General features: G+C 34.5%; 1 protein-coding gene across 1 annotated transcript; it reads right to left on the reverse strand.

Moving 5' to 3' along the window:
• Positions 1-836: 836 nt before the first annotated feature.
• LOC107848028 (ADP-ribosylation factor 2) lies at positions 837-5,758 on the reverse strand. The gene is made up of 7 exons (XM_016692683.2): positions 5,552-5,758; positions 3,893-4,062; positions 2,980-3,050; positions 2,612-2,731; positions 1,410-1,528; positions 1,225-1,306; positions 837-1,108 (listed from the first exon to the last, which is right to left on the reverse strand). The coding sequence occupies exons 2-7, from the start codon at positions 4,038-4,040 to the stop codon at positions 1,103-1,105; spliced, it is 546 nt and encodes a 181-aa protein (XP_016548169.1). The 5' UTR covers positions 4,041-4,062; positions 5,552-5,758; the 3' UTR covers positions 837-1,102.
• Positions 5,759-13,343: the final 7,585 nt, after the last annotated feature.

The raw sequence follows: 13,343 nt of genomic DNA on the forward strand, positions 1-13,343 counted from the left end.
CCCCCCACAACCCACTCACATACCAGCCCTCCTCCCCCAAATTTATTTTTAGTTTTTAAATTTATTTTTTAAAAAAATTTCAGAACTCTTTTCTTACTTCATCCTTCTGATTACCTAATTCGTTCTTATTATAACAAACATAAAAATATAACAAGCATAAAAATATAAGTAAAAAATAATTTATTTTCCAGAAAAGTATTTTCTTCCTTCAGATTGAACACACTCTAAAAAACTATTTTCGGAGATCAAATGTTATTTTTATAAAAAGTATTATCAAATGTTATTTTTATAAAAAGTATTTTATACTTTTTATCTAAACACTATAATGTATTTTCAAAAAAATATTTTCTCATTCATCAATCAAACACTAAAAAATATTTTTTCAAAAAAAAAATATTTTGCTGATCAATCAAACATAAGAAAATAAATAAAAAACCAACTTCTTTTCCATAAAAAGATCATTCTCCGTACCTAACACGCCCTTAATCTATGTCCATACCGAAACACCCCTCCCACCCCGACACCAAAAAGAAAAAAAAAATAGTGTGATGGGTGAAGGCTAAGAAGTAAGAATCTAAGTAGATGTTTGTACACGAGAGTACAAAAGTTTTGTCGGTCCAAAAAAAATTGGAGGGATGAATCCATCTCTGGAACAAAAATTGGAAAAGATGAAAACTGCAAAATCAATGATGTACAAGGACATTTATGGACCACTTTGTTTAGGCTTCAGAGGCTCCTTACTCTCACTTCACATGGCAGAATCAAATCACCGGCCTCTTATCAGGATCTCTAATAACTTTCGCTGAACACACAGAAAACGCAAACAGGAACTCGAATAAAAAGAAATGGGGACTGCAAGACTTTAACCATTAACAAATATGAAAGCTAGTCCTTATTTACAAATTTAAAACAATATATCTAATCAAACAACAAATTATATATATTCGACCATTGTATAACAACCATTACAAAAAATCCTATGAACGCGCAAAATGCTTTCATGAAGAGATATTCATAACCACACTGACTTGAGAAGAAAAAATAACTAGATAAAAACCCGCCTGCATCCAGTATCAACCCACTATAACAAATCTGCATCACTTTAAGCCTGTAAAAAGAGGTTGCAAAAATAATCAAAGGCAACTTTATAAATCCCACTTACACCACCCAAAAATTAACATCAGCACATATTCCAACAACTTTGATATATTATAGTATAATTACCTTGTTAGCAATGTTGTTAGAAAGCCAATCAAGACCCTCGTAAAGCCCCTCTCCAGAAGTTGCACAAGTGCTCTGGATGTACCTGATACAACAAAGATCCAACTTAGGAAGTCCTCAAAAGTGAGCAAAGCAGTGAGGTCTAAAAAAGTAAGCAAAACATTCACAAGCAGTAGCAAAGTGCTTACCAGTGACGCTGCCTGAGGGAGTGCAGCCCAAGCTTATCAGTTATTTCGGCAGCATTCATTGCATTGGGAAGATCTTGTTTGTTAGCAAAGACTAGAAGCACAGCATCCCGAAGTTCATCCTGAGATAGACAATATATGACAAAATACATTCCACAGGTCAGAGGTCAGTCAAGAAAGTTTAACTGAAAAAATAGATCCCCAAAGCAATGGTACGTATGAGCTGTAAGTAGCAAGGTAAGTGGTTTTCTCATAGATTGCTACCTTCCCTACTGCCCTGTCCTATTTTGTTTGTGTTCTTACACAAAATAAATAAGGAGGACCAGAACAAGCAATTTGGTGATGCAAGCACAGTGAGAAATTCAACTATTCTGGTATTTGATTAAATAAAGTTGAAGAAAAAACTTTCTTCCGCCTTTCCAAACCCATTCTTCCAAATAACTTCTAGATATACTACCAACTTAATAATGGTGAAATCTGAGAAATCTGAAAAATGGTCTTTCTCAAATATGGTGAATCTGAAAAATTAGAAGGAAAAAAATTGATGAATCAATTCACTTGAGATTTCATTTTACCTACAAAGACATCCTAAAATTTAATCATTTTACCTACAAAGACATCCTAAAATTTAATAAATGGAAGAAAAGGCAAAGAGGTTGAGGAATATCGAGCAGCGAATCGTTCAACCATTAACATTGTCAAATCACTAGAACAACACCTTCGGTTCATTTGAACTTGGAAAATTGAATTGTATTAAACACAATCTAATATTGTCAAAAAATATTTAGTATCCCCCCTCTTTCACAGGCTTCACCCCGTCCTGGCGACGGAGTGATAGTGGTTTCCAACTATCTCACCTTGGTTACTCGAACCCCAACCTTATGGTTGGAATGAGGGACTCTACCACTTAGAGCAACCCTATCTTCGGCATTTTGCCTTCTTTTAATTTGTATCAAAATCAACTACTTTTCCTCCGCTAATGTTGGGGCATTTAGTTATATTAGTCCATCATTTGTTAAACAGAAAGTCATATTCATGGAAAATTTGTCAAAGAAGAACTAAGTACATTTACAAAAGATTATCTTTACTTGAACTCAAAATAAGCAAATAAATTCAAGCCAGATAGCTCAAATGTTTTAGATACCGCATGTTTATTTTCTGGAAACAATAATAAGCCCGCAAACAGTGTGGACAAGGATCCTTACCTCGTTCAACATCCTATGCAATTCATCTCTTGCTTCTACAACACGGTCTCTATCATTGCTATCAACCACAAAAATGAGACCCTGAGTATTCTGGAAGTAGTGCCTCCACAATGGACGGATCTGCCAAAAGTGAACGACGAATGAAGTTAGAACTATAATTGTTTAAAAGCTTCATTCCATGTGAAAGATCAAAGCTACCAGGATATACCAAAAAGATGTAAAAGAGGGAAGAAGTGGTAAAGACTTATTTTCAGCATATAGTATCTGCAAGAGCCAAACTTATTTTCGGCATATACTATCTGCAAGAGCCAAACGGATGCAAGCCAAACAGATGCACAACATACAACCTTAGGGAAAAAGGATTATACCTTGTCTTGACCCCCAACATCCCAAACGGTGAAGCTGATGTTCTTGTATTCAACAGTCTCCACATTGAAACCTGAAAATTATTGATTATTAATAATAGCTCATTGAAGCGATAAGGTATTATTTGCACACGAGTGTGCATTTTCTATAAGCTGACAAGTATCTCATGGAACAAGCTATCTTTCAATAGTCACAAAGAAAATAAAGTGATATAACATATAACATTAACTAATAATTTAGTATGATATATATTTTCATACAGAACATTATGAATTTGCATGACAATCTGTCACTGGAAAACCTTGAGAAGTTTAAGAGCATCACTTTTCTTAGACTACTCAATAAAGAAGCAAAGCAGAGAGGCAGTGTGTGCAAGAGGGATAGGTTATAACCAACTAATCATTTGCAGCAAATGACACCAGGAAAAAGGATCTATAATACTTTCTACCACCATTCATATTCTTTATTTATCAAAATAGCAAGTAGGTTAATCTTCTGAGTGATAAGTTGCACATAGAAGTGCCAAGACAGGGCACTTCAGTGGAAAGATCGCTCCACCACCAGCCTTGCAGTTGGGTGCTCAAGTCACCACAACAAAGTGGGTACATGCCACTATTGACTCCTAAGGAGAGGATCAGGTGTGGGTAGATATGGTGATTTACAATAAAAAGAAAAGGTTGTACAACATAAGTCAACCCTCCCGACAAGGTCTCACACTAATGCATATCATGCAACATAACTAATAGCATACTGAATCAGAGACCAATTCAAACTAATAAAGAATAAATAATATGCCTAACCAGTGTATATGGGGAAGGAACAGGCAAAAGGCATGTTTCATGCCTTGAAACCAAATTGTAAATGCAGAGATCATTAATGCCAGAAATTTGCTGGTGTATGAAGTGATCTACGTACCAATGGTAGGAATAGTAGTCACGATCTCTCCCAGCTTCAACTTGTACAATATTGTGGTCTTACCAGCTGCATCAAGACCAACCATTAGAATGCGCATTTCCTTCTTGGCAAAAAGTCGACTGAAGAGCTTGGTGAATGTGAGCCCCATTCCGCTTACTTGTTGATGATCCCTATACAACAAAATTACACAATTAAATCATACAACAGACATCCATAATTGCCATCAAAATTCAGATTCATATGCTGATTCATACCAAGTTGTAGATATTCTATATATGGATCTGAATGGCAGAGCAAACTGATCACATTGACGGCCAAAATCAAACTTTTTAAAGCAAAAATTTTAAATTTCATGACACATACCACTACATTACAACTTTCGTAGAGATAAAGCAGTACAATATCTCTCAGCTAATAGAATACAAATTAACAGCAACAATGAAACAGAAACACACATCCACGGCTACCAACTTCTAAATCTAAGATAGAAAACCTCAAATCAAAGACATACCTGCTTCTCACAACAAATATAGCAAAAACATCTCTACAAAAATTGAATTTCAACATTGACATTTTGAACACATTAGGCATAAAATCAACTGGAGACAATTCTCATAAATAAAACGAACTTCAATAGACAAAAGCAGTATAATAACTCATTCTTCAGATCATAGCATAAAAACACTAATTTACACAAATTGAAACAAAAAAACACATCTGACATGGAAAAACAGAAATCACACAAATACCAGCCACGCACCGTAAATGTAACAAAATACCTCCACAGAAACTGAATTTCAACATCAATCAAAAATATATTAAACTAAAATCAACCATCAACAACCTCAAATCCAAACAAGAAAAACACGATTTCAATAGGAAAGTTCCCGAGAAATTTTTAACTTTTATTTTTTTAACTACATGCATGAAATGGAATAGAAAAATGAATCAAAAAACGCATCCGCAGCTACAGCCTGTAAATTTGTTATTCAAAACCACAAATCACACAAATACCAACTGCGCACAGTAAATGCAACAAAAATTCCTCAAGGAAAACTGAATCTCAACATTATTTTATTTTTATGATAAGTAGATTTCAACATTAATAAAAAAACATTAACTAAAATCAACAAACTCAAATTCAACCCCCAAAAAAAAAACAATTTCAATAGCGAAATTCATCAAAAATATGAATCAAAACTGCATCAGCAGCTACGAACTCATAAATTTGATATGGAAAACCACAAATCACACAAATAACAACACACCTTAAATGCAGCAAAAATTACTCCACAAAAACTGAATTTCAACATCAATAAAAATATGTTTAACTAAAATCAACAGATCAACAACCTCAAATCCGAAAAAAAAAAATCAATTTCAATAGCCAAATTCGAAAAGAAAAAAACTACAGGAAATTCTTTTTAAAAATTAAAAAGAAAATGTTACTACAACAGATGCATGAAACCAAAAATGCATTAGTAGCTAAGAACTCGTAAATCTAATATGGAAAACCACAAATCACACAAATAACAACAACACACCCTAAAAGCAACAATAATTACTTAACAAAAACTGAATATCGACATTAATAAAAATAAAATAATTATTATATGAAAAAAATGTTTAAAATAAACAGAAAATGTTAAGAATATTTACCTGAAAAGAGATTTTGGAGAAGGGATCTGGATGAGAGAAACCTGAGATTAACGCTGAAATATACAAAGAGCGTAGAGAAAATTTGATGGGAATAAATAAAGTGAAGGAGATCCTTTTTAATGTAACGAAAATGGGGTTACAGATTTGAGAAAATAACGAGAATGCCACTCAATTCTAATGGTGGGTGCGTTTTCCACCGCCAATCTGTTTCATGTACGTTGGCAAGTGCAATCACAGACTGCCACGATTTAATTCTTTAATTTCTGGTAACTTACAGGGATTTTATTAATTTAATTAATTACTTATGATTTTTTTATTTAATTTTATTTATTCATTTATTTATTTTCCAAAATTGGGGAAATTAGACACAAAATTACAAAGTGGTGAAACCTCACTAATAAGTTAGAAGTTTATACAGTCAAACAACTTAGCTATACTAAGAATATGACGTAACAATTATTACTACAAGAGAAACTGTTTTTGCATTAGTCCCTTCTCAACATTTTTCGCCATTAAGCTATACATTGCCTTAATTTTTTCTTGTAAAGTTGTATAATACGTGTGTAGTCTTTTAATAGTTTAAATATTTAGCATGATGCAATCTTTCTTTTTTTTTTTTTTAAAACTCCAAGAAAACCCGCAATCGCTACACCCTCTGCCACAGCCTCTATCCTTCGGATGAGCACTCTGTGGTGAGCACTGTGTGTGCACTGGGTAAACCCCTCACTGTGCAATAGCTCCCAAACCTCACAGGAGATGTAAACCGCACTAGGTAAATCCCGTGCGATGAGCTTGATTGAGAAGGCATTAGGGGTGGATCGAATCCGCGACCTCCGCTATAGGAAGTCCCCCTCAAACCAACTCAACCACTCCGTTGGGGGCCGATGCAATCTTTTTTAAGTTATTAGTTTATAGTTAGTAAGGATAGATGCTTGAGCGTAATTAACTTTCACTTAACTTAGATGTGTAACTATGATTCACTCTTTCATATTACTTGGTTCTCATGCTAAAAAAGAATTGTTTGAATTTATTTGTCCAACTTATGAAATCAAGAGAACTCTATTATTTTTTTATTTCTATCTTTAATATTAAATAGCTACGTAATTTAGTACAATAGAAGTAAGACTTAAGAGTTTCAGAACTAATAAGATTAGTTTAGCACTTCCTCTATCCAATAATATTTGTCCAATATACTAAACATAGATGTACAACGATACTTGTTCAGTTTGCAAAATCTCTTATTATCAAATACATCACTACTCCGGAGTCGTTTGGTAGAGTGTATTAAAAAAATAATTGATACGAGAGTAATCTACGACGACGAGAACAAACCAAACACTAAAGAAACAACAAAATTGACAAACGGAAAGTAAAACAATAAAAAGGATAGATGATAAAAGGGTAGACACGAGAAGATAACAAAAGGACAACCAAAGAGTGCATCAAATCCAAAGACGTCCCTTATTGATTACCTACAAGCACCTAACCCTTACGTTGACCAAAAAGGGGATCACATCTCCCTTACAACCGTCGTTTCTAAACAAGGTTCAACATTGGCTTTTCCAAGCACTCAACACTCCTAATGGAGTTTTCATGAATTCATCATCATTATCAAACAGAAACGAACTAATGAAATGTCTAAGACACATATTTATAGTAGTTGCCTTTGCACAACCAGCCTATTACAAAAATAGTCCAATAGTGGCTATTTCGAAAATAACCCACAAGGGCTCTCTTTATTCCTTGCGCCATGGCTTTCCTCGACTCCAAGCTATCTTCCAAACAGGACATTGCTTGATTAGGATCTTGAAGAAGAGCCTCCAAGCACATTCTTGGATCGTTAGGGCGATCAAGACTTAGACCTCCTTATGTTGGCCTCGAGTTGTTTCATTAAAAACGTTGATGCCCATTTGACTTGTATCATTTTCCCCTTCTTGAAAAGGATTCAACCTCGAATACAAACCTTGCAAAACTAAAGAAATGACAAAAAATATGATATCCTCATGGAACGAGGGTTAGAGTTAGCACAATCAATCATAGCATCTTGCCAAGGTTGCACACACTTAAGATATAACCAAGGATCCTTTATGTTAAACATTAGAAACTCATTGAAAATGCACAAAGGATTTAGTTAGAGAAATCATCAAGAAATAGGGAAACTACAAAGGTCCTAATGACATCAAATAATCTAAAAAGTAGAACTACCTTCGCCTTATTAGCCATAAGACATAATTGCTTCATTATATCTTCAATAGATTACACTAAGGGTGGTGTCTCAATTGGCTATAAAGTCCACAAGATCCATATAGCATTGTCACTCAAAAAAGTGGAGAAACCAACAATTTTCCTACCTCTACATAAAACACATCCAAGACTAGCATGGATATCATCATGGGAAGAGAGGTAGTATAGAAAGGAATAAAGTGTAAAAACATCATCCAAGGTGTTATTATCTATGAGAATGTCATTTGGCTCAAAATACTTAGCACATGATTCGCACAAGGATGGAGTCAGGACACTTAAGCCCATAGGACTTCATCCTTTCAACCAAATAATCAATTTTGCATCCACAAGTTGGGAGTTATACAATTTAAGCACAAGTGTGTCAAGCAAGGATGCAAGTTTATAAGCAATACCCAAAGGAGACAATGACACATTTCCCCTCGGGTTCTCAAGAATGATACCAAATTTGAGAAGAGGGTCATCAATTCCGCTCAAGTATTGAAGAAGGGTATCACATGAATGGAATTCATCCAAAATATTTTCAAGAAAAGACTCTCTTCTTGACCTACAAGTAGTGGAACCTTGGTCAAGAGTGGAAACACATAATGGTGAACTCTCTTGGAGCTTTTCACTACTCCCCTTCTTTAAAAATCTCTCACCTTTGTTGGAGATCTTTCCCTTACACAATATTGGTCTATTAAGTGGATCATAAATTCCTACGAAAGACTTTTCATCATATGGAAGGATACCAACATCCTCACTCAAATTTTGCTTGTCACAAAGACCAAGCAATAAGTTGCCAAAATCACCATATTCAAATTTGGCACCGGGTCAAATGGATAGAGTAGCCATAGACACGGGTCTAGAAAATACTCTTTTCCCCATAGGCTTCACCCAAACTAAAACATATACTCTCCACATTATCATAAGCATCATAAAAAATGGGGAGTAGATAAAGGTATCACTCAAGTCAACTTCAACTAAGGTGTCCTCGTGTATGTACTTACTATTAGATTCAAGATCACTGTCATGAGTATTCTCAACAATAGGAGCACACAAAGTAGAAAAAGAAGTGATTTCTAAACAATTGATACTTTTTCCTTCAATGGAAGAATCCTCAACTAGACATATACCACCACAAACTTCAAAGGAATTATTGCTTAAGTCTTCACAAGAAGCAAACAATTCATCCTCATAATTATCAAATAAAAGTGGGGTGTCGTACAAAGAATCACAACCACGAGCATTTTCATAGGAACAATTATTAATTAGATTTCTCAAATATTCAACCAAATCAAAGTTATTATCAAACAATTGATTATCCCTTTCCAAGACTTCACATTTCTTTCCCTTAAGAGTACTCTTATCTTCCAAAAGAGATTTCCATCTTTAGGGAATGTTTTCACACCATAGTGGGTCATCATATAAGATATAACCCTCAAGATGAGCTACATCATCAATGTTATCCACACCACTAGGTAATTCATTAGGAGTGATTCTGCCATCTTCAAATAATATATTGTTCTCAAAGAGAGAAGGTTTTATCCTTGAAGAGGATGTAGAACATGCAAGTTCACTCTCCACAAGACAATTATAAAGCATAATTATTTTTTCAAACACATAATTATCCTCATGAGCCAAACTAACATTAAGATCTTCACTAGAGGACATGCTCAAAGGGTCACTCCTATTCACTTGATCAATATTTTCAACATCATCACTCACTTGAGGTTTATTAATCACATCACATGCATCCTCAAGTGGTAGAAAAGTTTCGCACGCAAGTTGATCAACATTATTTTCACAAGATGATGTACTATTATTTAACACAATGGCTTCAACACTAGGTGGACATAAATTGATTTGACAAGAAAAGTCAATTCGGTCATCAATAGGATTAACTAGTGTATCCACACCCACAATATGTACATCATCATCACAAGGTAAGGAATCATTAGACTCACATATAGGTAAGCTACTACTCTTACTCAATGGGCTATTATCCACACAATCATCATTCTTATGCACAAAAGTGTAAGAGTTAGCTATTTTACCTTGAAGTTTTTGATTATATTATTCTTCACCTTGGTATGAAGGTCCTCCACAAGCTTTGAAAGTATCTAAGATTACCCTCATCAAATCTTCAAAGGGAATTTTTTCTTTTGACAATTGTTCTCCTCTGCTTGCCATGTTGGTACCTACACAAATGTCCTTATTAAAAGAAAGACAAATAATGTTATCTCCAGTTGGTGGCAACCCCCTCACTTTACTCCTTACTACCTCTCCTTTTTTCTTCTTTTGGTTGTAACCTTGCACTTTCTTATTTCTCTCAATCTTTTGTCTCTTATTTTTATAAGGCCTGGAGTAAATGGGCATTTTTTCTTGAGATTTGGGAAGGGTAGGTGGACAGAGATGGTTTCCCCATTGGTCCAATATAATTTTAGGCTAATTTTCATATTTGGAACTCTATGCCTTGTAAACCAATTGACACTTAAGCATAATTGTTAGCATTCCAATGGGAAGATTTCACACCAAACCTCTTCATGGTATCCATCTTGAGAAAAAAAACATTCACTCTCTCGAAAACCCTATAGCCATCCAAGTAATATGTAAAAGAATTTTTGAGGAATCCCTAGATAGTCAACCAAAAAAGGGTTGATGTAATTTTCATGACACCAATCATCAAGGATAAGAACACATCGTGGAACTCCACAAATCTCTACCCATCTTGAACAAATTTGTCTTCTTAGATCACTATTATAAAGTTTTGTGTGACCCTTTGGTACATAGATTGACCTCAAGAACTCTTTCAAGGCACCCCATGTTTAAGTGGGACTCCTTGCGAGTGTACACTATCCTAAGGTCGGACCTTGAATGTACATAAAGGCATATGTAGCTTGTTCATCTCTGCTCATAACATAATTCTCGAAGGTCCTTTCGCATTGCCATTCCTAATGAAGGTAGACTTTGGGATCCCATTCTCCTTTAAATATAGATAGAGTAGGAAAACAGTGACTCCTACTATACCCTTCATTTTTACCTTGGTTCTCGCTTCCATATGTTTGGGCACTAGAGTAAGAAGAACAAGATGTGGTACCTCTATGCTTTGGAGATGCACATTCCTTTGGTCCCATGGAGCAACCTCTACTATAGTTAGTATAACTATTCGAACTACTTTGACTTTGATAAGAAATACTACAAGGTGAGGAATATGAATCTTCAAACTCCAGAGGAATATGTCAAACGCTACTTTCGGACAGAGTGAATTCTTGTTTGAACGACTCAAAGAAATGAAAACTATTGAACTTAAATCAAAAAGCTACAATGAAATAAAAACTAGAAAAGCTCAAAATAAATAGGACGATGAAAAAATTCAGACTCAAGAACTAATCGATTAACTTAGTAGACTAATTACTAGTTGATGATTGGTTTAAGAATCAAAAAAAGAGATTAGGAATCAAGAAAATGAAATTAAATAATCAAACCTTAAGTAATGGAGTTTTTAAAGAGTTGAGATATGTTTTAGAACTTGAATTGATGTTGGAGAAGTGTTGGTATGCGTTTAGGGTGTGTTGGGGCTGGTTTATGCTCAAATTATGGTGTTTTGCATTGAGGCTACATTGAGGGAGCTACTGCAGCATGTGGGGGGCATCTTGGATGCAGATGCTGACTTTTCTCACTATTTCGGGGTTCTTTTGACCTACTGGAGCATACCAAGTGCACCTTGGGCACAGGTGCAAGGCAGGCCACCTGTCCCTCTCTCTTTAAATGGCCCTTTTGCCCTCTAAATAGTCCCCCATTTGTACTCTTCCTTAGAATATACTTGGAATATTCTTGGATCCTTTAGGAAAAACACTTTTTCACCAATTTTATTTCTTCCTTTTGGATGAAATAACAACTATTGATGAAGATTTGAATGTTTTCAAGAACACCAAGAACACTAACTTATTCTCCGAGGCTCGAAATAAGTTAAAATTTTAAACGTAAGCACTTTTCAATGATCTAAAATCACTTCCAACTTCATTTTGTCCAAATTCTTCACTCAACACTGCAAATCTTATGACCAACTTCAAAATCTTCAATCCAAGCTTGCAACAAGGATAGAACACTCAAATAAGCTCCGCTTTGGCTCAAATTTGATTTATAGGCTCGTATAGTATTAGAGAACACAAATATAACACTATAAACACAAGAAAAATACAAAATCAAAATCTCAAAATTTGATCTAAGAACAAAAATGTAAATAGTGACTTTTTTGGGAATTTTTAATTTTTGACACCACTTTTTTTGTTGATTTTCAAGATAACAAATCTAAGATTGACTTCGTCAAAATGAAATCAAACTCGGTTCTAATACCAAATAATACAAGCGTAATCTACAACGACGATAACAAACATAAGCACTAAAGAAATAACGAAATTGACAGACGAAAAGTAAAACAACAAAAAGGATAGATGATAAAAAGGTAGACACAAGAAGATAACAAAAGGGCAAATAAAGGGTGTATCAAACCCAAAGACATCCCTTATTTATTACCTATGAGCTCCTAGCTTTTACATTGACCGAAATGGGGATTGGATCTCTCATACAACCACCTTTTACAAATAAGATTCAACATTGGCTTTTCTAAGCACTTAACACTCCCAATGGAGTTTTCATGAATTCATCATCATTATCAAATAGAAACTAACTAATGAAATACCTAATGCACCTATTTATAGTAGTTGACTTTGTATAACTAGCCTATTACAAAAATAGTCTAAAAGTGGCTATTTCAAAAATAACCCACAAGGGCTCTCTTTATTCCTTTAGCCATGGCTTTCCTTGGCTCCAAGCTATCTTCCAAACACGACATTGCTTGATTAGGAGCTCGAAGAAGGACTTCCAATACCATTCTTGGATCCTTTGGTCGATCAAGGCTTACACCTCTTTATGTTGGCCCCAAGTTGTGTGATCGAAAGTGTTGATGCCCATTGACTTATATCAATAATATGCATGCATTAGTTATTGTGTACTATTAGTACCTTGTTTGGTATATTTTTAGCCTATGTATAAATAATATACACTCTATTGTATATTGAGGGTTGTATTCTAATACCATAAAATTGATGGTATTAGTAATGCCATGGATTCTAATGCATTCATTATCACAATTAAAGATACAAATATCACTCCAAACCTTTTCCATATTCTTTCCACCATATATATGGAAAGTATTTTTATAACAAAAAAATTAAAAATATTATACAATTAATGTATTTTTAATACATCGAATCAAATACTACATAAGAATAATTCAAGCATAACTAACGCAAGCATTATTACTACACCATATTTTGCATTATTCCTATACATTCTAACAAATGGCCCCTTAATGTATTTCCCAAGACATTAAGGGGTAGTTGGTACACTGTCCAGGATAAGTTAGGATGTCCTATGATGAGGGATATCCCATGGGTTTATTTTATCCCTCCTCCCCATGGAAAAATAATCCCACCATTTTAGTACAAATAGTGGGATAAAATAGTTCTGGTATTAAGTAATCTCTTCAACCAAATAAGGGATAAAG

Source organism: Capsicum annuum, chromosome 11, assembly GCF_002878395.1.
Source record: "Capsicum annuum cultivar UCD-10X-F1 chromosome 11, UCD10Xv1.1, whole genome shotgun sequence".
Classification (NCBI taxonomy): domain Eukaryota; kingdom Viridiplantae; phylum Streptophyta; class Magnoliopsida; order Solanales; family Solanaceae; genus Capsicum; species Capsicum annuum.

Coding starts and splice junctions, on each gene's coding strand:
- LOC107848028 (XM_016692683.2), bottom strand. CDS start 4,040: ATGGGGCTCACATTCACCAAGCTCTTCAGTCGACTTTTTGCCAAGAAG. Junction 2,732..2,979: donor ATGTTGGGGGTCAAGACAAG/GTATAATCCTTT, acceptor CACTTTTGGCAG/ATCCGTCCATTGTGGAGGCA. Junction 1,307..1,409: donor TCCCTCAGGCAGCGTCACTG/GTAAGCACTTTG, acceptor TTGTTGTATCAG/GTACATCCAGAGCACTTGTG.